This window comes from Anomalospiza imberbis, chromosome 21 (genome assembly GCF_031753505.1).
Source record: "Anomalospiza imberbis isolate Cuckoo-Finch-1a 21T00152 chromosome 21, ASM3175350v1, whole genome shotgun sequence".
In the NCBI taxonomy this organism is placed as follows: Eukaryota; Metazoa; Chordata; class Aves; order Passeriformes; family Viduidae; genus Anomalospiza; species Anomalospiza imberbis.
This window is the reverse complement of record NC_089701.1, coordinates 5,873,255-5,893,117: the sequence shown is the minus strand read 5'-3', so window position 1 is coordinate 5,893,117 and position 19,863 is coordinate 5,873,255. Positions and strand designations below refer to the sequence as shown.

General features: G+C 47.1%; 1 protein-coding gene across 8 annotated transcripts; it reads left to right on the top strand.

Annotated features, from left to right (window-relative positions):
* The first annotated feature begins 100 nt into the window (after positions 1-100).
* Positions 101-19,134, top strand: GOLGA2 (golgin A2). 8 transcript variants are annotated; one of them, XM_068211376.1, is made up of 28 exons: positions 101-260; positions 1,407-1,529; positions 1,867-1,947; positions 5,265-5,399; positions 6,012-6,055; positions 6,181-6,244; positions 6,702-6,761; positions 7,238-7,318; positions 9,043-9,081; positions 9,590-9,652; positions 9,891-9,984; positions 10,628-10,734; positions 11,279-11,337; positions 11,557-11,698; positions 12,702-12,791; positions 12,958-13,065; positions 13,162-13,249; positions 13,761-14,107; positions 14,918-15,031; positions 15,310-15,534; positions 15,767-15,866; positions 15,946-16,025; positions 16,594-16,747; positions 16,888-16,955; positions 17,233-17,335; positions 17,581-17,687; positions 17,828-17,996; positions 18,102-19,134. In XM_068211376.1, exons 1-28 carry the CDS (start codon positions 213-215, stop codon positions 18,347-18,349), a joined length of 3,141 nt encoding a protein of 1,046 aa, XP_068067477.1. In that variant the 5' UTR covers positions 101-212; the 3' UTR covers positions 18,350-19,134. The 8 variants fall into 8 exon arrangements, with proteins under 8 accessions (XP_068067477.1, XP_068067471.1, XP_068067470.1 ...); XM_068211370.1 differs by lacking the exon at positions 18,102-19,134 and having other exon boundaries at positions 10,598-10,734; positions 13,764-14,107; positions 17,581-17,940; XM_068211369.1 differs by lacking the exon at positions 18,102-19,134 and having other exon boundaries at positions 10,598-10,734; positions 17,581-17,940.
* The last annotated feature ends 729 nt before the right edge of the window (positions 19,135-19,863 follow it).

Genomic DNA, 19,863 nt, shown 5'->3' with positions numbered 1-19,863 from the left:
CAGCGAGGGGAGCCGGGCTGGCCCCTCCCGGCATGTGCTCTGGGCTGTCGGGTCACTAGAGCAGCGGGACAGAGCCCGGTGTCCCCCGGGGGCCGGGCCGTCCCGCTGTGTCACCCGGGCTGTCCCGGGGCGGAGCGGGGCCGGCCGGGGGCGGAGCAGCCGCCGCCCCCGCCGCTCCTGGCGGGCTGACGTGGCCCGGGCGCGGGGCGGACATGGCGGACGGCAGCAGGCAGAGCCGGTTGGCCGCGGCCAAGAAGAAGGTGAGGGGCCGGGGGTCCGGGCAGGACGGGACACGACATGACGGAGCTGGGGGCGGCTGCGTACCGCGAGCCCCGCGCCGGCCGGACCCCGGGCCGGGCCGAGCGCGGCCTCCCCCGAGGGGCGCGGGCCGGGCCGCCGCCGCCCCCTCGCTCCGGGCCCGGCCGCGCTGGAGCCCGGCAGCCTGCGGCTGTCCGGGGCTGCGGCCCGCCCTTCTCGGCGGGCGGCCGGGGCGAGGCCGGGCCTGGGTGGCTGCGGTGCTGTGAGGGTTCCCTGGGCTGGTGTGCGGGTGTCGTGTCCCCCCCCTCCCCGCCTTCCTTTTTTCCCCTGTTTTTTTCCCCTGTTTTTTTTCCCTCTGGGCGGCCCGGCTGCCTGCGTCCCGGCGGGATGCGCTTCTGTGTCAAAGTCACAGGAACGGGAAAGTGTCCTGGAGCAGTTCAGTCTTCCATTTTGAAATGCTACCAATAATGGGATCCTCCTTCGTCCTTCTCCATCCCCCGCTGCCCCGCCGTGCCCTGCCCGGGGTGTGCGGGCCGGGGGTGCCGTTATTTGCATAAACAACTGCCGGGTCTGGGGCTCGGGCGTGCAGGAATTGCACAGAAATGCCGGCAGACCTGGCGGGATTCGAGTTACATCTTATCCGACCGGCACTTATCCACTTCCTGGGCGACGTGGATGCGATTAAAAATCATTTGTAGATTGTTTCTCCCCTTAGTTTGCAGTTGTTGCAGTGTCTGCTGTGGGGATTGCAACTGTCCTTCATAAAATCTTTCGTAGAGTGGAAGATTTTATGATCAGGCCGTGCTTTCTCACTTTGCATGTAGGATTAATTGCCCTTTATTAATTTTGCCTTATTGCTCTTACTTATAACCCTGAAAATCCTCCAAACCAGGAACAGCATTAGCTGTAAACAAAAGTTGAATGTCTGCAACTCTTGTCATAAACCCATCACTTTGGTCTTAACTTTAGCCTTCTCTGCTCTTACTTTGATTCCTGTTTTTCTCCCATATTGATAAATTCATGGAAGAGCATTCCTCTTGTCCTTACACTTGATCTGTATTTCTACCAGTGAAGTTAGGTTTTGAGGGTTTTTGGGGGTTATAGAAGGCATATTTTGTTTGGACTTCAGATTTGTCTTCTGTTCACAGCTGAAGGAATATCAGCAGAAGAACAGCCCTGGAGCAACTGCAGGAACTAAGAAAAAACGCAAAACTAAGGAAGGCAGCAGACCTGCGACTCCCACCACTGATGACCAGCAGCCTCCAGAGAATGTGAGTGTCTTTCTCTGAAATCATTTGCCACCTCCCTCTTCTTTGGTTTTTCTGGACAGTCTGACCGGAGCTGGGAGTGTTTGTGCTGGGGTAGGAGCTGAGTGGTGTAGGCGCTGTATGAAGTGTGCTACAGCGGTTGGCAGCTGCCTGTTCTGGAAGGTGCAGCTGGCGTTGGAGGCTGTCCGAAGGTGCCCTGGGTGTGCCCAGAGCTGCTGGGCTGAGGCGTGTGGCCCTCACGAGCTGGATGAGGCTGGTTCCCTGGCTGCCTTGGATTGACGTTTTCTCTCTGTCCTTCTCTGAGCCGTCTCTCTTTCCCCTTTTCTTTCGCCTCCTGTAGATTCAGAACATTCTGAAGGTGCTGGTGTCAGACCTTAACCGCTCCAATGGGGTAGCCATACCCTCATTGGACAAGAGGAAGGTGAGGCAGTGCTCGTGTCCCTCGCAGTGACTCGCTCTCCCTCCTGCATGTTCTGTTCACACTGAGCTCCATCTCTGGGATGGAGCCTTGTTCTCACATTTCCATTGTCAGTTGCTTCAGTTTTGTTGCTGTTTTTATTAACATGGAGCTCTCTGTTACCATTGCTTGTTAAGCGCTTGTTTCCTTCTGGTTTGTGTCAAAGTTAATACGTCAAAAAGTGAGCCTTGTCAAAAAGTCTTTCTTGAGACAGCTGAGCTTGGAGGAAAACAGGAATTTGGGGTGAGGCAATAAACTAATTTATAACAGCTGAGGAAAACTGCAGTAGGAAGAGGTAGTGATTCTTATTCTGTATTTCTCCTGCTCTTAGTGTCATTGCTTTGTTTCCTGGAGCTTGGTTTCTGAAGGGCATGTTTCTGCTCATCTCCAGGCAAACAGCTGCACTGGCTGGTTATTCCAGCCACCCATTTTATGACAGGCGATGAAGCTGGCACAGGTGATGTACAGTCTGGCAAGTACCAGGGGTGTAAATACGCTTAGGCAGGAAGTCAGATACTTCAAAGCCAGGCGTGTACAGGCTTTAGCGTCTTCACATTCCCAAGATCCTGAAGAGGAAAGGGCAGGAAGCATGCCAAGAAGTAAGAGAGAGGTGTTCAGGAGCATACATGTACAGCCTTTTAAAACCACTTATTTTCAGACAGTTAGTTTATTTAAAATAAGGTCCCAACTATGATAGGAACTCAGAGAAATCAAATTTTGTAGCCGAGAATGTTCTTCCAGTTTTGTTGTACCAAAGCTCTGCTTTTCATTTTCATTTGCATCATTTTGGTAGCTCCTTTCCCTGCCATTGTTTCAATGTAGTTGTCATAAAGTAGTTCATTGTTATATTTAATGCATATCCATGGGTCTCCAGCAATAAATATAACTATAGTAATCACATGGGGTACCTGACAGATGAAGTGAAACCTGCAAGGTGGAACAGAATTCCCTCTGAATTGCCTTTGTATCCTTTTTTGCTTTTTTTTTCTTTTGTGTGATAGTATGTCTGATACACAGCTGGACTGTGCTGTGTAGGTTCTGTACCAGCAGAATTCGAGTGATGTGAAGACACACTGCCAGCTTTGGGGTGCTGGGTGTGCCTCAGAAAACTTGTGCTGTGACTGAAGTATCACTGTTGTCCTGGGGGCTGTTTTCAGTCAATACTTTCCAGCTCAGAGTAAGTTAAATATTGGAAAAAGAGACTTGTTTCCCATTGGAGGGTGAGGTGAGGATAGGTGGTCCAGTGCTGTTGCTGATGTGACACTTAGCCTTGCAGTAAAGGCCTACCTGTGTCTACAGCTTTAGTCATGTTCTGCAAAGGGAGAATTTATTGCTCTATTCATTCTTGTTTCCCCCTTTTTTTTTTTCCTTTTTTCTTCAGAGATACAGTTTGATCTGATTGGCTGTTACGGAATTTTTGGATTGTTGTGCCTGGAGTTTTCAGAATTATTTGAAAACTAATCTTTAACTTCAATATGTAATGAAAGAACAATTTCTCATTCCAGTTGCTGTCTTGTAAAAATCCTGAGTCAGGAAAATGCTGTTTAGAAACTTGATGCTAATAGGGCAGAAAAGCTGATAATTGGCAGCTGAGCTGCTGCTGCCATTGGTGTCTCATGTGAGGCAGAGCCCTCCCTTCTCTGTCACTTCAGCTTTCTTGGCTCTGAAACAGAGGAAAACCAGCAAAGTCAAAGCCTTTCTGTGAAAGCAAATGGATCCTACTACATGCTAAGCTGAGCAGAATTATTTTTTATTCTACATTATTGGAATGTCACAAAGCATAATTTCCATATAAGTGTTTTGCTTCTAATGCTTTCTGTTTCCAACAAATTCAATTGTTCAAGTAGTTTTGGGGTTTTTGACAGTTTATTACAAAACTGCTCCTTGTGAGGAAAGGAGGAAGGAGTTCTTGTGGTTAAGGAACATTACTGGTTTCTGCATCTTGGAAGTATTAGGCAGAAAGAATGTTCTGATCAAAAGAAGTTATCATTTTGAGATGCACTGGGGAATTAATGCTTCCTGTCCCTCTGATGTTTATATTGATGAGTATGTGATTGATAAAGGTGAAGTAACCTTTAGCTGGAAGCAGTGAGGGAGTTCCTGACCTTCCTAATAAGCACCTAACATACATTGCTCCTTCAGAGCATCAATACCTGTCCTGCTAAAAAGAAATTCAGAACATTCTTGTTTTCCCTTTGTAGTCTTCCATCTTACTACCTTCATTAAATCTGTGTCCACTGTTGCTGTTTTAACCTTGCTGCTGGATTAGTGAGTGAAGTGCTGAGCAGGTAAACAGGGAATGCCAAGAGAGAGAGATTTCTTGGTTCCTTTGAAGTGCCAAGAAGGAAATGACTGAAGTAAAAGGGAACTCTTCCAGGTGGAATTGCAGAGCTGCAATATGTTGGTGGGGCTGAATGCTGAGATTCTCTCTTTTGTTTTGTTGTGTTTTTAAGTGATGACTTACTAGAGCTGGATGATGAACTCAATCAAATTACTGTAAAACACAAAAGCACTGCTGGACCTTTATGGCTCTAATGTTGTGCAGGGAGATGAAATGGGTCAGTGCAGTGTGGCTTTGTAGAGGGGGCTGCAGATGCCATCCATCCTCCCACAGAGGCTGGATGAGAACTTGCTGTCCAGAAATAGTTTTTTGGCACTTCTCTTTTCTATTTAGATTCTTCTAGTCATGGGATCCATGGCTGCAGCAGGTCCACAGGCACCTGCTCCCAGCTGCCCTCCCTCTGGCCCGTTCATAAATGTCCTGTTTCTAAACTGGTGGGTCACGGCATGCCACAAATTTCACCAAGTCTTAGACAGAGCACTTGAGTCTGACTAACCCATTTTTCAAGTAGTCACTCCCCTGTTCTTTTCCATCTTTCATTTGCATACAGTGATCTGTGTTTTCCCCAGGAACACCTCTAAGGTGGTGCTTTTCAAAGCACAGTGACATTTGCCTTTGCCCTTAGTTGATTTTTGGTGAACTTTTGCAGTGAATCTCGTGTGTGAACTTAGAGTTTGGGTGACATTCTTGCCCTGTGTTAAAAAAGGGAGTTGGATTGTGGGACACTGGTTCTTCATGGAAGGACACACTCTGGGACAGTGTTTGTGGTTGATGCAGCCACCTCTTTGCTCTGGGGAGAACACAGGTTCCCTTCCACATGTTTCTTAATGGCTGTTCACATCTGTCTGGTTTTCACAGGCAGGCCACAAGGTGATGTGTTGGTGTGTATGCTTGTTCATTTTGCATGAAGGCTGTAATCCTGTGCTGTGTTTTGTGACAGGCATACTTTGACAGTGATGTTGCCACTCGTAGTGCTGAACAGCTTGCTCCTGATGTCCCTGTGCTATCTAACAGCAACAGCCTCCCTAGTTGTGGTTCTGTTCTGCCTGCTCCTGAGAGCATGCAGCTGACACAGGTTTGTGACTTATCATCACTACTGCCATTGAACCACTGAGTATTGCTTAGTGATGCCACATTAGTGTGAAGAAAGATGGCCTTCATAAATATGACATGACTAGTTCAGGTTTTCTCCTGTTAAAAATACTACATTCTTCTCTCTCCATGCAGTCATCATCTGTCTGTGAGAGCAGAGGGAGTGCTAGCAGGCCCCTGGCCCTGCGGCTTCCAAAGCTGTTTTCCTTCCCCTTTCTCTCCTATTTCATTAGCTGAAAGTACCCTTAATAAAACAGGTGTCCAGTCCAATCAGTCTGTATTTCCTTTTGCTAATTAAAGATTCAGATGTAGTTTTTTTCCAGCTAAGTGTTGATTATCCTGATAAATAGGAACGGCAGACATAAAGCCTGATACACTTGAATTTCTCTATTCCAGGAAGCCCAGACTCACACCACTCAGAGATGATGTGTACGCCAGGGCTGAGTTGGTGATTTTAAGTTCATCTTCCTTTGGGAAGCAGTAATTACAGGAGCTGTGAAACTTGAGCCCAGGTGTAATCAAGTCTTAGTGACACATTCATAAGTGTGACTCCCATCTTTTACAGGCTTGTAAGTTTTTATTTTTTAATCCACAGATGAATGAAGCTGAGGATCATAAAAATGCTTTGGATGAGAACAGGTGAGTGCCTGTGTTGGCTTTGCAACAGGATCCCAACGAATTAAGGTTTTATTCCTGCCCCAGTACTGTGCTGATATGGGCAGCTCTCTGGGAGAGGTCATTCATTGCCAGGTCTTTGTTCCCAGGTCTTTCTCGTCAACAGAGGGTCTCCGTCAGTTGTCTGAACAACTCAATGGCCTGGTTTCCCAGGTACTCCTTTTCATCCATTTGTCCCATTAATTCTCTTGGTGTTTGATGTGGAACTTTAGGCAGACAGCTCAAGGAAACACTCTTCAATCTCAGAGACATCTGAGCCATCCTACTAACCAATGCGATACTTAAACATTGAGGAGCAAAAAATCCTGGTTTAGGAATTTAAGGCTTCAGCAGTAGGAAGAAAAGCAGAGTGGGATGAATGAATTGTAGTATTCATGGAAAGATGTACTCTTGATTTACTGGGAAAGAATATAAAGTCTGTCTGAATAATTCACATCAGCTTGTCACAGGGGCAGCCGGCGTCTATCCTGAGCCAGAAAAGTGTTTTGTGTGCCTGTGTGTGGTCGTTTGAAGTGACAGGTGCTATAAGGAGTGTTACACTTATAATGGGATCTTACCTAATAGTGATTTGCATTGAAGACTAAAACTGACTTACTTGATTTACTTCTAGTCTACATCGTATGTGAATGGAGAAAGTGCTGTTTCTTCCACAAATATTAAAGAAATGGAAGTAAGTTGTTCTCAGTCTGTCATGTTTGTTATTTTTCTTATTTGCTGCTGTTGATCACTTGTTTGGATTCCGTGCTTACAGCAGTGTTAGTGGGGCCTAACTGAATGCACCGGTCACATACATCACTGTGTAGTGTCACCTGGGGCTGTAATTGGGTAGTTGTGATCACAACAGTTAGAGGCAGTTATTAGAGATGTTCCCAGTGTGGGGACTGGGGATAATCTGGCTTCCATGCAACTGCAGTTCTTATTTCTGATTGACTTTTATGTCAAAATGAGGCCTCAGCAGAAGCGGATAAAATAGGTTGACATCCCAGCTGCTTTTGTTCAAACCACAGATTTTGTTTTGTTTGGAGAATCTGATTATATCAAACTGTGATAATGATTTATTTTTCTGTCCTTTTTAATTATTGCTTTTTTCCTTCCCTCCTCCTCTTCTGCTCCTTCCTTTTTCTCCTGTATGCATGTGCCCGTCAGACACGTTACCAGGAGCTGGCAGTAGCCCTGGATTCCAGCAATCTAACTAACAAACAGCTCGTTACAAAGATAGAGGAATTGGTAAGAAACAATCCAACCAACCAGTTTGACATTGTCTCTGCTGCTCCTCCACGCTCTCTGGGTGTCTGCAAGGTTACAGGTTCCCTCACAGTGCCACAAGGAAGGCTGCTTACACAGCACTTTGAGTGGAACAAAATGGGCTGGGTGGAAAACCTGTGAGAGGATCAAAGCCTAAGGCCTCTTGTGCGTGTGGTGGCTCATCTGAGGAAGCAGAAACAGAGTTTTGTTGTTTCCATTTAAGCCTGCTCTGTTGATGTCCTCACACTGTCCCTGGATGATAAGCATCCTCATAAAAGAGCCATTTCTGGTCCTGGTCTGAATCCTTGAAATGCAGAATTCGGTGCTGGCAGCAGTGTGAAAACCTGTTTCTGCAGGTGGTGATGCTGTTCTAAATATATCAGCAGTGTGGGAGCGATAGGTCCAAGAGAGCCTGGGGCTGTTTTCTGATCATATCCTCAGCTTCTCTTGGCACAATGAATGAACTGCTTTGTCCTGTGGCCTGCATGGATTCCTGCTGCTGCTTTTCAGCCTTCAGCCTTAACACTGCAAAAAATGCAACTAAGTGGATCTGTTCCAGACTGAAAAGAACCTTTCTTGTGTGAAATACTTTCCCCCATTTTGTTCCTCTCTAAAACTACACTTTTCCCAAAGTTCAGTATTTCCCAGTGTACCCCATGACCCCTCTTTTTGTTTAATTTTTGGTTTTGGGTTATTTTTGTTCTGTTCTTTTTCTTTTTGTGTTTCAGTTGGGCTGCAGAGGTACAGTGCATTGCCCACCCAGGATTCTCATTGTTTGCCAGCTTTTCTGTTTGTCTGGAACTCTGTAGGGCCTTTGCTGCATTTGTGCTCTTGCCTTTGCTTTTCCTGGTTGTGTGCTGGCATTGCTAAAATCAAAACCTCATCACCTTTCCATCTGCAGTTATGTTTCAAAATGCACTGAGGTAGTAGTGGTAATAAAGAAACACTTTGGCAATATTCATCATTTGGGAAAAAGGAAAAAATACTAATTATGTAGTTACTCAAGAGGCATCTGCGAGAAAACTGCCTGGGGGACAAGAGCAGCAAAGGGCAAACAGGGTTTGGTGGCAGCCTGGGCAGCCTTTGTCCCCTTCACACCTACAGATGCACTTTGTGCAGTCACAGATCTCCAGGGTTTCACCCATAAGACTGAAATTGGCTGGGACAGAATTATCCCTTTCCTTGCATCTGGCTTCAGCTCTGTCTCATACCACCTTGGTGGGAGCCTGCCAATGTACGTGCAGCTCTGCATGACTTGGCCAGTTGTTAACTGGGATAGAGGTCTAAGGAATCACTTAAAGGAAAGGACTTCTGCTTTGGGATTTAGGTATTTGTCTTTTATTAAAAGCATTTCTGCTGATTTTCCTAACACACCAGGTTCACTTTGGTTAATTGCATAGATGTGGGATATTGCAAGTTTAAACTGAAGTTGCTGGATGCTCAGATAGGAACATAGAGGGGTTTCAGCAGAACTATTGGAGAACTGTGATAATGTGCTGGACAACGAAAAACATATCACATGCATTAGTGAAAGGAGCCCCAAATCTCTTACTTTAATAGCTAAGATGAACTTCCTAGTCTTCTACAGAAATGGAAATTCTCCTTGCATTAACTGGGCATATATCCTACTTCATCAAAGTGAAAATGTATTTCAGCAATACAAGAATATTTTCTGTTAATATTTGTGCATCAATTTTCTTCCATAGAAACAGCAGAACCAAGAAGCAGTGAATCAGCTGGAGAAGGTAAAGTGTGTCCTATTTTTGGATAGATACAGAAATAGGTATCTATTTCTCTGAGGAGTAGGAAACACAATGGATTGTGACACAAGAGTGCATGATCTTGTGTTGTGCTAGATTCAATTTTATTTGTAGCATAAGGTTTAATATTTTGACTTCACGAGTTGGGCCTGACAAGCAGCATTCTTATTTTGACCAAAGGTAATATTTAAATGCTCAAGTTGGAGGAGTGCAGTGGGGGCAGGAGGTTACAGTTTAGGTCCTTGCCAGGAGCTTCCATTCCAACACTGCCACGTGTGTGCTGCAGTGATTGCACTGCGCTGTTGCTGCTGGTCTGGGATGGAAAAATGATTAAGTAATTCAAATAACGGAAGATTAAGCATGTCTTTAAAAATACTGGCATTATTTAGATGCTAGAAATAATACCAATTAATTCCTGCTTTTTTAGTTTGATGTAAAACAAGGGTTAACCATCTGCACGTTTGTGCTGACCAAGCATTATTTGTTTCTACAGGAAAAGAAGGAGTTTGAACAGAAATTTTCTAAAGAGCAAGCAGCACTGAGGGAACAGTTACAGGTAAGGCAGAGCCTCCCTTACAGTAATATCACCTGACTTCTGCTGTTTTGTGGATTACTGAGCACTCATAGTCCTTATCCTGGAAGGCAGAAGTCCATTCCTTTAGCAAAAGTGTGAGTGTCAGCCAGACTGTACTTAACTGCAAGAGCTCTTTACTGAACTGTCCTTTTGTGACAACAGTGATGTTGCAGTGGCAAGCAAAGAAGGTTTGTGCTGAGCTGATTTTCCTTTCCTGAAGGTTCATATCCAGACTATTGGAATTCTCGTTTCTGAGAAGTCTGAGTTGCAGACAGCCCTTGGCCACACTCAGCAAGCTGCACGGCAGAAATCAGGTACGTGACTGTCTCTGCAGCTCAGGCTGGTGGTTGAACTGTGGATGCCAAGTCACAAGCATGACAGTTGCTGGCAGCCAGCTCACAGCACTCCCTGACCCCTCCACGAGCAGCCTTTGGCACTGGCCCTGCTGCTGTCACTGTAGCTGCCCCCAAATGGGAGCATGTTGGACTCATGGCAGTTGAGGTTCTTTTGTGCATCACTAAAGCCTTGTCAGCTCTCTTGGGCCTGGTGACTGCCCCAGACCATTCCTTTCGAATTCTTTTAAAACTTGGTTTCCCTTTTCTTGCCCTGCCTCCCACACAGCTGTCATGTTAATATAGGTCTTAGCTGAGCTTTTTATTCTGAACTACATTTGAGCAATTTATTCTAATAGGAAAAAAAACCCAGACAACATACTGTCTATTGTTCTGCAAAGGAAGTTTCATCATCTCCCTCTAAAAGTGAGGCAGGTAGTTAGAGAGCTGTGCTCCCAGGGCTGTTAGTGAATCACCTGTAGAGCCAGGAGTGGAGCCAGCTTTGCTATTTACAAAGTTCTGTGCTGCCTGACGAGCTTGTTGACAAAGTAGAAAGTGCTGTTCAGCCAGTTCCAAAATGCTTTTTGTGGTCTAGCCTCAACTGACTGTGCTCTGACTTGTCCAGGAGAAGCTGAAAGCCTTGCTGCCCGTTTGCATTCGTCTCGCCAGCGAGTCTCGGAGCTGGAGCGCACTTTGTCCTCCATCTCCATGCAGCAAAAGCAGTCAGAGAAGGTAAGGGTCACCTCTGTTTATGCTTAACCAGCAGCTCTGCCTTTGGCTGTTTGCTTATTACTACACTGCTGCAAAGTCTGCAGTCCCTGCTTGGAGGAGAGGCAGAAATTAACCTTGTTAATTGTTAATTAACCTTTTAAAGCCCTGTATTCCCCATGATCAAAGCAAACTTCATTCAAGTTTCTGTGACTAATCATATGGTTCAGTTGGTGTCCTCAGATCTGGCACCTCACTTCATTAGTTTGGCAGCTCCACACAAGAGAGACGTCTTGTCCCAGAAATCTCCATCAAGCACACACACTTTAGTATTGTCTTTAATGCAGAAGTTTGCAGAAATACTTGCAGCTTCACATTTGAAAAGACTGAGCAGACTTATTCCTGGAAAATTCAGGACGTTCTAAGCAAACCTGTCCTCAAGTTTTTGCCCAAGTTATGACCTTTTCTGTTTTAGCTGATGTGTTAAAGGTGAAATGAAGTATTTTTTAATACCTTATTTGTTTGGCTGAAGTCTATAGATGAATCAATAATTTCCTTTTTTTTCCAGCATAACAAAGAGTTAGTGAAGGAGCGAGACAACCTGAAACTGGAACTGTACAAACGAAGGTAAGTCCCTTCTGCTCATTTCTGCAGAAAAGCTCCAAAACATCAAATGGCAAAGACCACAGGTGGTGACTTGGGATGCTGGATATTCAATTAAAAAAAAAACCGTAGTCACTAGATATGATGTTTCTGTGATTCTAGCTGCCAGGAAGCATTGGTTTGTAGATCTTTGACCTGGACATCAGCAGGCCTAGAGCCACTTTAATTTTTTGTTTGTTTTAGCAAAAGTAGTGAGGAAATAAAACAGCAGAATTCAGAGCTGTCAGAGAAAGTTCACTCCCTGGTGTCCCAGAACTCAGCTATGAAGTTGGATGTGGAAGATTTGCAGAAGAAATTGGAAATGGCTGAACTGATGATTCAACAGGTGAGGACAGAGGACACTGATGACACTGCCACACTTCCTTCTGAGAGAGGGGGCAAGACTTAACTCCTGGCTTTAAAGGAAGGCATGAAATCTCATCAGGACATCCTCCTAGGAAAAGCTTTCAGCAAGGCCTCGGGGGAACAGAAAACTTTGTATTCTTTAAGGTGTTGGAGCTGTAAATGGATTGAAAAGCACACACTGATTGATAAGCAATGTGACATTAGTCTGCTAAAACTGTTGTACAGTGGGAGAGGGTGAATTGTGGAAATACAGTGACTTTTGGTTGTATCTGTTCAGGATTTTGGTTTTTTAGTTCTGTGGTCTCACTGAGTAACCAGCTGAGTAGGGGTGGTGTTTGTACCCACCGGTGGAAGGTGGTGAACTGGACAGTGGCAGCTTGAAGTCATCTGGGGAAAGAATGCATGGAGCCAGCTGTTGGTAGGTCAGAGAGCAAGCCTGGTGTAACCCTGAGCCCGGGAGGGAAGAAAATTATTTATTTTTTATTCCTAGACTGTGTTTTAAGTTACCTTGAAATTAAGCCAACTGCTGCTCTTCTGGGAAAAGTACTGTGCCTCAGCTGAATCAGCCTTGCTGCTCAGTCCACTGACATGCTCCAGACACTGGCTTTAAATTCCTGACATGTCTGTCATCTTTTAAAGTCACAGCCTTTTATACTATCTGATATGGCTGTATAATGCAGACTCTGGAAATGCACAAAATTTCTGAGCCTAGGTTTGATTGAATCCTATTTTCTTAATTAGAAAAATAATAAATGTAAAATTGGTAGGGAGGAGCTGTCTAGTTCAGCCTGTTTTATAAAACTAAAATCTCAGCTTTTTGTTTTTAATCCCCCTGATTTTTTTCACACTGAACTTCACTATGAGTTGGAGCACTTTAAAGAACTGTAGAAGGTTACAACATGGATCATGTGGCAGGTTACTCTCGGGGGGGAAAGGCTGTGCAGGAACTAACATTTTGCCTTAACTTTCTGATTTTTTAACAGTTCTCAAGCCAGGGAGGAAGTCTGGATGCAAACCAGCAGCTGCAGATGGCTCTGGAGGAGAAGACAAGCCTGGAAACCCAGGTAGCTCAGGTGAGAGGTTGTATGAAATATGATCCAAATCTTGATGCCTGTAAGGAGTCTTGTGGGGCAGAAAAATGTAGTCTGAGCTTTGCACTAACACTGGTTTCTTCAAGTTTTATCCCTTAAACCAAATTTATTTAGCCAATATGATGTTGCTTGATTTTGTTTTGAACAGCTCTCCGAGTCACTCCACCAGCTGCAGGCAGAAAGAGATCAGTATGTGGAGAAACTGAGGGAGGAGGGGAGCGTTTGGCAGCAGCGGGTGCAGCAGCTCTCTGAGCAGGTAACCCCAGGGGCAGCATCTCAGCTCTGGACAAACACAGGCAGCAGGAAATGCCCCATGAACATTGTTGTAATTTTCATTTGTGTGGCCTTGCAGGTCCACACAATGGCAGATGAGAAGGAGAAACACATGGCCAAAATTCAGGAGCTGGAAGACAATGTTACAGAGCTGTTGAGCACATCAGGTAGGGCTTCCAAAGTGAGGCTTCCCACTGCAGAGTGGAGCTGGATAACTCTGTCCTGCTGTGCAGATGCTTCTGCAGGAAGCAGGAGGTGTATGTAGGTCTGATGCTGGGAAGGCAGATGGAGACAGGTGACCCTAAGAACCCTTTTTTCCTGGGAAACAGGAGAACAAGTGAACTCCTGCAATGAATGGACCAGCAGCCTGGTTATGTCTGTAGTATTGGCCTGACTGTGCTGTCAGCCTCTCTGGCCTAGGAGTTTGGGAAGGCAGGATGCTCCTGCTAGGGCTGTGAGGGAATCAGCAGCAGACAGCAGGATGCTACGCTTGGTTTTAGGGTAGGTTTGCTCTTTGCTCCTCTCAGTGCTGTGCACTGAGGATTGGATGCTGCAGCTGCTGATCCCTTCTGGGTCACAGAGCCCTGTGGGTTGGAGTGTACTTTGTGTATACAGCAGAGATGTGTCTCACCCAGCCATTTCCCTGTGACTGAGCCCCTTCTGATTGCATTTCCTCAGCAGTGAAGCCCATGGATATTGAGCCTGCCTCGCCGCCGGGGCCCACAGCAGCTGAGCTCAGCCTGCAGGAGGAGATCCAGCGGCTGCAGCAGGAGAAGGAGGAGCTGCAGGGGCAGTACCAGGCCCAGGTCCGGGACAACGAGCAGCTGAGCCACCTCAACCGGGAGCAGGAGGAGCAGCTGCTGGAGCTGGAGAAGACAGTGCAGCGCTACAGCGAGGAGGCTGTGGACAGGCAGCAGATCCTGGAGGACATGCAGAGTGACAAGGCCACAATCAGTAGGGCACTGAGCCAGAACCGGGATCTGAAGGAGCAGCTGGCTGAGCTGCAGAATGGGTTTGTCAAACTGGTAGGTCTCTTGCGTGCATCTTTTCTCACTGCTTCCCTCACTGGTGCAATCCTTCTGTAGCGCAGATGTGAAAAACTGGCAGCAGCATTATCCCTCTCTTATCCTCTGAGACCATGGCTGCTCCATCCTTTGATACGTAGTGCCATTCCAGGAGATTCCCTCCAGTTCCTCACTCTCTCAGGTGCTCTAGCAGATGAACCAGTATCTTTGTCCAGAACTGTTTCCTTTTCCTTCTCATCCCCTGGCAGTCAAACTGTTTCTGTCCCTGGGTATTCCTCCTGCCCTTTTACCTGAAGATACCCATTTCCTGTTCCCTTGTATTTGCCCATGAGGAAGTTCTCAACAGTATTCTTTTCTGCTGGTGTCATTCTTATCCATCCTAGAGCCGAATCCTTACTCTTGCTTTGCTTCTTTCAATGTGACACTTCCCCTCTGGGGCCCTAGCAGACTGACACATGGTCTAGCTGTTGGGTTTTTTTCTTTAGTCCTTTTTGAACTCCTTGTTTCTGCATGTCTGTGGCTCTCTTTGGGATATTCATACCACCCATCTGCTTTGGAGCTGACAAGCTGCATGATGTGCCAGGCCTCTTGGCGCTGTCCCAGCACTGATTCCCCTGTCTCTTTCCTTGTTCTTCTCCTATCTTCTGAACCTTTCTTTAAGCTATTTACTGCCCTAAACAGTGAATTTATGGCCCTCAGGAAAACACAAGGGATGGCACCCCGTTGTACTGGGAACTAACGTGGTTTATTGAGAGCCTGTTTCATGGGTGGCTGGGGCAGTTTCCTTACACAGTCATGTTTGCCTTGCAGACAAATGAAAACATGGAGGTTACAAGTGCCCTACAGTCAGAGCAACACGTAAAGAAAGAGCTGGCCAAGAAGCTTGGGCAGCTGCAGGAGAACCTGGCGGAGCTCAAAGAGACGGTGAGCACCAGCAGTGGGATGGCAGGGCTGGGTTGTGCAAATTGCTGGCAACTTCCCAGACACTGAGGGAAGGATGGAAATGGGTATTGCAAAGATCCAGCTGGGAGCCTTCCCCTGTCATCTGCTGACTGATGTGGGGGACCAGCATGTGGGGGCAGATGGTGGCTGTCCGCCTGGTTGGTGGCTTTGGGGCAATGTTGACAGTTTGGATCATGTCACACGGATCAGCTTTTCAGGCAGAAAAGGTTTGATGTGGTGGTTTGACCTTGTTCTCTCAGCTGGAGCTGAAGACACAGGAGGCCCGTGGCCTGCAGGAGCAGCGGGACCAGTGCTACAGCCACCTGCAGCAGTACACCCTGGCCTTCCAGCAGCTCGCTGCCGAGAAGGACGAACTGCACAAGCAATTCCTGCTTCAGACACAGCTCATGGATCGCCTGCAGCACGAGGAGGTCCAGGGGAAGGTGACAGTGGAAATGCACCTGAAAGAGCTGCAGCAGACAAAGGTAACAGTAAAAAGGGACAAGTGGAAAGATGGGAGGTAACCAGTGAGAGATTTGATCGGTCCCTTCCACCCTGGGCTGTGATTACACCCTGTGCCCTACAGATGAGTGGTACCTGTCTGGAGCAAAGTACTGCTTGTGTGTTGGTGTGTATGGTGCTACTGTCTGAAGATGGAGTGAGTGTTTGCAGTCTGGCTTGTGCAGGTTTTTGTGATCCTCTACTTCTCTCTTGCAGGAAAGTCTAGAAGCTGTAGCCAAGGAAAACAAAGAGCTGCAGGCCCAGATCAGTCAGCTGGCAGCAGAAATGGACGGCAGGATTTTGCACCAACTGGAGGGTGAGTGGCTGCATCAGGGAGGAGGCAGAGCTTGGTTCTCTGCAGCATTGCCTCCTTGTTCACCTTGCTTCTTTTACAGAAAGCGATGAAGCAATGACTGAAGAAATCCAAAAACTTTCTCTTGTGATCCCAGAGAAGTTTGAAAGCCATGAAGAAATGGTGAGTCTTAATGGGTAGAAAAGCCTTTGATTTTAGTTCAAAACAAGTATATGGAAAAGGAAACCAGTTAAATTGCAGAGAGGTTTATCAGCTGTTATCCTACCAGCTGAGTGCAGTCATGAGGGAAATGCAACAGTTCCTTGTGCATAGCAGCAAAGCCAAGACTTCTGCAGCATCCTTGCAAAACAGGCTGGAAGTCTGGCAGTGGTTTCCTTATGATGACAACTCAGCTGGCAGAGCAGCTCTTTAATGGGGCTTTGATGATGATGTTCTTTTTAGTTTGGAAGGCAATTTGGAAATGGTGTCAAATATCTACAAGATTTATCTGTAAGTACAGTCATAATACTGCAGTCAAACAGCTCTCAAGGGACCCAGTTTTTAACCTGCACTAATTGGGAATGAGAAGAGGCAGTAGCTGCTGCCTGGCTTAGTTCCAGGGCAGTCACACAGTTCTTTGGTTTCACACCCATAAATAAAATGGGGTAAACTGTTACTCTGTCCTGAGATGCACCATAGATCCTGCTGAACACAGGGGAAGCACTAACGTCCACTCTGAAATTCTTCTTAGGTCACTTTCGTGACCTCTGCCATGTCCCAAGTGGAGCAGGAGCGAGAAGATCTGAGGAAGCAGCTGGCTGCTCAGAAGCAGCAGTGCAGAACCCTCCTGCAGCAAATCACAGCTCTTAGGCAGGAGCAGCAACATCACGTCACGCTGGATGGAGGTAAAGTGTCAGTACAGTTTGGGGACAGCGTGATCATGAGGTGCTGGGCCAGCTGCCCATGGCTGCTCTGAGACAGACCTTTGGGTCTGTGAGTGCATACTGCCCCAGGAGAAACTGTAAATTGCACACATCCCTTCCAGGCTCCATTATGGATACTGTTCCAGTGGAGGTTCACGAGGCTTTGAAAACTGCCATGGACAAGCTACAGGTAAGCAAAGCATCTCATGCTGTTTCAGCCCTATTACCCTGCTCAGCCAGACTAGGACCCAGTGTCAGACAAAGACAACACAAACAGATTGTAGGGGAATAAGCAGCAGATGTTCCACAAAAAGATGCTCCATGCTAAAAAGCTTGCTCACTGCTTGGTTGTAAAGGAGCAGGATTTGTTCCCCGGGCTCACACCAGTGTCAGGGGGTGTAATCTTTAGCACAGGTGTTGTCTGTACGTGAGCAGCCCAGGTGACTGACCCCACTCCGTGTGTGCAGTTGCGTTTCACAGAGCTGATGCGTGAGAAGGCTGACCTGAAGGAGCGGCTGGAGGAGCTGGAGCACCGCTGCATCCAGCTGTCTGGGGAGACTGACACCATTGGTATGTTTGGGCAGCACCAGCACAGGCTAGAGCTTGCTCAGTGCCTTATTTATGTGGGGAACAGGTCCCTAAACAGCTTTTGGAGCTGGAGCCCTCAAACTACCAAGCCCTCCATGTCTCCTGCTGTCTAACTGGGCTAGATCTCCACTCCAGGGCTGGATTTCCTGAGTTCTCATGCCTTGTACCTCACTATAGGGCTTGTACCCCAATCTTGCAGAACTCCTGAGGCTTCTCTTGTGTTCCAGGGGAGTACATTGCACTGTACCAGAGTCAAAGGGCTATCCTCAAACAGCGGCATCAGGAGAAAGAGGAGTATATCAGCAGGTTGGCTCAGGATAAGGAAGAGATGAAGGCAAGGACTCTTTTCTGTGGTATTGCTGCAAGCAGGGTGGGCCTGGGGAGTGCAAACCTGTGTGTGACAGGAGTAGGACTGCAAACCACAGTGTTGTGTTTGTGTGCATGTTTCATGGGCTTTCCTTTACTTTGGTACAGATGAAACTACTGGAACTGCAGGACTTAGTGATGCGCCTGGTCAGGGAAAGAAATGAATGGTACAACAAGTATGTAGCAGCTGCTCAGAACCCAGAGCTGCTGGCAAGCCAGACTGAAGGTGTGCTTCCAGCAGAGAGGCGCATTGAGCTGAACGCCACCGACGGAGCAGGTAAGCTGCAGCCAGGAGAAACTGTGCAGGGGGAACAGCCCCTGCTCTCAGCCTCGTGTGTGGATGGGAGGAGTTACCTGCCTGCCTTGTCTGTGCTCCTTGCAGGGTTACGAGAGGTGAATCTGTCAGATGAAGCAGAACAAGAGGCTGCTGTTCATCAATCCGGTTTCTCCCCTGCTGACAGTAAAGCTGCTCAGCCAAACCAAGAGGACCCCACGGCAAAGCAAATAATGCAGCTTCTCAGAGAAATCCAGAACCCTCAGGAGAGGCTGGGCTCCCTGCTGGAAAACCCATGCATTCCCTTCTTCTACCGTGCTGATGAGAACGATGAGGTCAAAATCATGGTAGTTTAAGTGGTGCTATATCTTACAGACAGCAACTTTCTGCGGGCCTGAAAGGACTTGACGGACTTGTACGTGCCCATACCTCTGCTCAGTGCCCTTGGTGAGAACAGGTTCCTAAAGACATCAGTAAAGAGAGATTGTACCAGATGGAACTCAAGCATCAGACCTCATCTTCTCTTTCTCTTTTCTCTGTTACTTGGTGTGCTTGGAGTACAGACTCGTAACTCATCCTGGGAGGCAGCTGGTGCTGCCACACCACCTAGGCCAGGCCCAGACTGGGGGCAAAGGGAGTCCATGACTTTTGGCAAAACGACTTAATCCCTTGTCCCAGCCTCTGCTGCCACGGGAGCTTCACACGGTTCTGATCCATCACCCATGCCTGTCATCAGCCCAGTTCCTTCCAGGGCTCCCAAAGTAACTAACTGTTCTGGTAATGGACTCTTTGGACTCTCAGCAGGTTGGGTTTGTTTTCATACTACGTATCCTAAACTCCCCCTTGCTGCTGCAGCCCTGCCTCTTGCACCTGTATTTCTGAACAGGCCCCCAGCAAGCAGCTCCTGGGCAGCACAGCCCTGTCTGTTCTCAGTGCCAGGGGAAGGGACCGATGGGAGCCTTGAGGGGTCTTTTGGTTACTTGACAAAGCTTTATGTGATTCTTGGGAGTGGGGTGGAAATGTAACTGCACTTTGAAGGATGATGTGTTTCACTTGTATGTGTCTGAAGGTTTTATTTATTTTAAGAAATGGGAGAAATTAAGTAAAAGGAAACCACTTAATAAACACGCTTCGTTTTGAATTTCTGGACTTTAGGGGTTCTAGTTCTCCATCCCTGAACTTTCCTCTTCTCCCGTTCTGGTAAGGATTGCAGGAGATGAGTGCAAAACAAGATCCCATGTTTAAGGTCCTGGGACATACAGCAGCAAGTGTGGTAGTACCTGGTCCTGCCTTGAAGCCATAGCCCTGATTCTAAGGAGGAAATAGAACATGGAGGGAGAAAGAGCAGCATAACAAATCTGGGTGTGGAAGTTTATGCCATGTGAATTGCATCTCAATATCCTGCAACTGCTTCTGCATTCAGGCAAGAACTGCCTGTTCATAGGATGGGTGGTGTCAACAGTGGAGTTTTGAGGGAAACCACAGGGGAGGTTAAAGGGACCTGATCACTGGAGCTGTGTAATCAAACACAGGAGTTTGGGCTGGTGCCTGAAGCAGCATCAACTTCCACCCTGTTTACCTGCTGAGATACAAGATGGAAACACAGGAACACAGATTTGTGTCTGTTCAAGAGGAGAGACGGTTCACACAGCACAATCAGTGCTTCCCTGTGAGCCCCTGGGGGAAGCTGGTTTTTGACCTCCTTTCATTTAAATGGCAAGAGTGGTGATACCTCACCTCAGCACAAGTGACTGGGCTCCCCAGAGCATGGGGTATGTACATCCTGTATCTGTGTAAAATAGTGTATATTCCTTGAAGAGAGACAAAGCCTGTTCGGTGTTTACAGCTGCTCAGGTTATTCATAAATCTG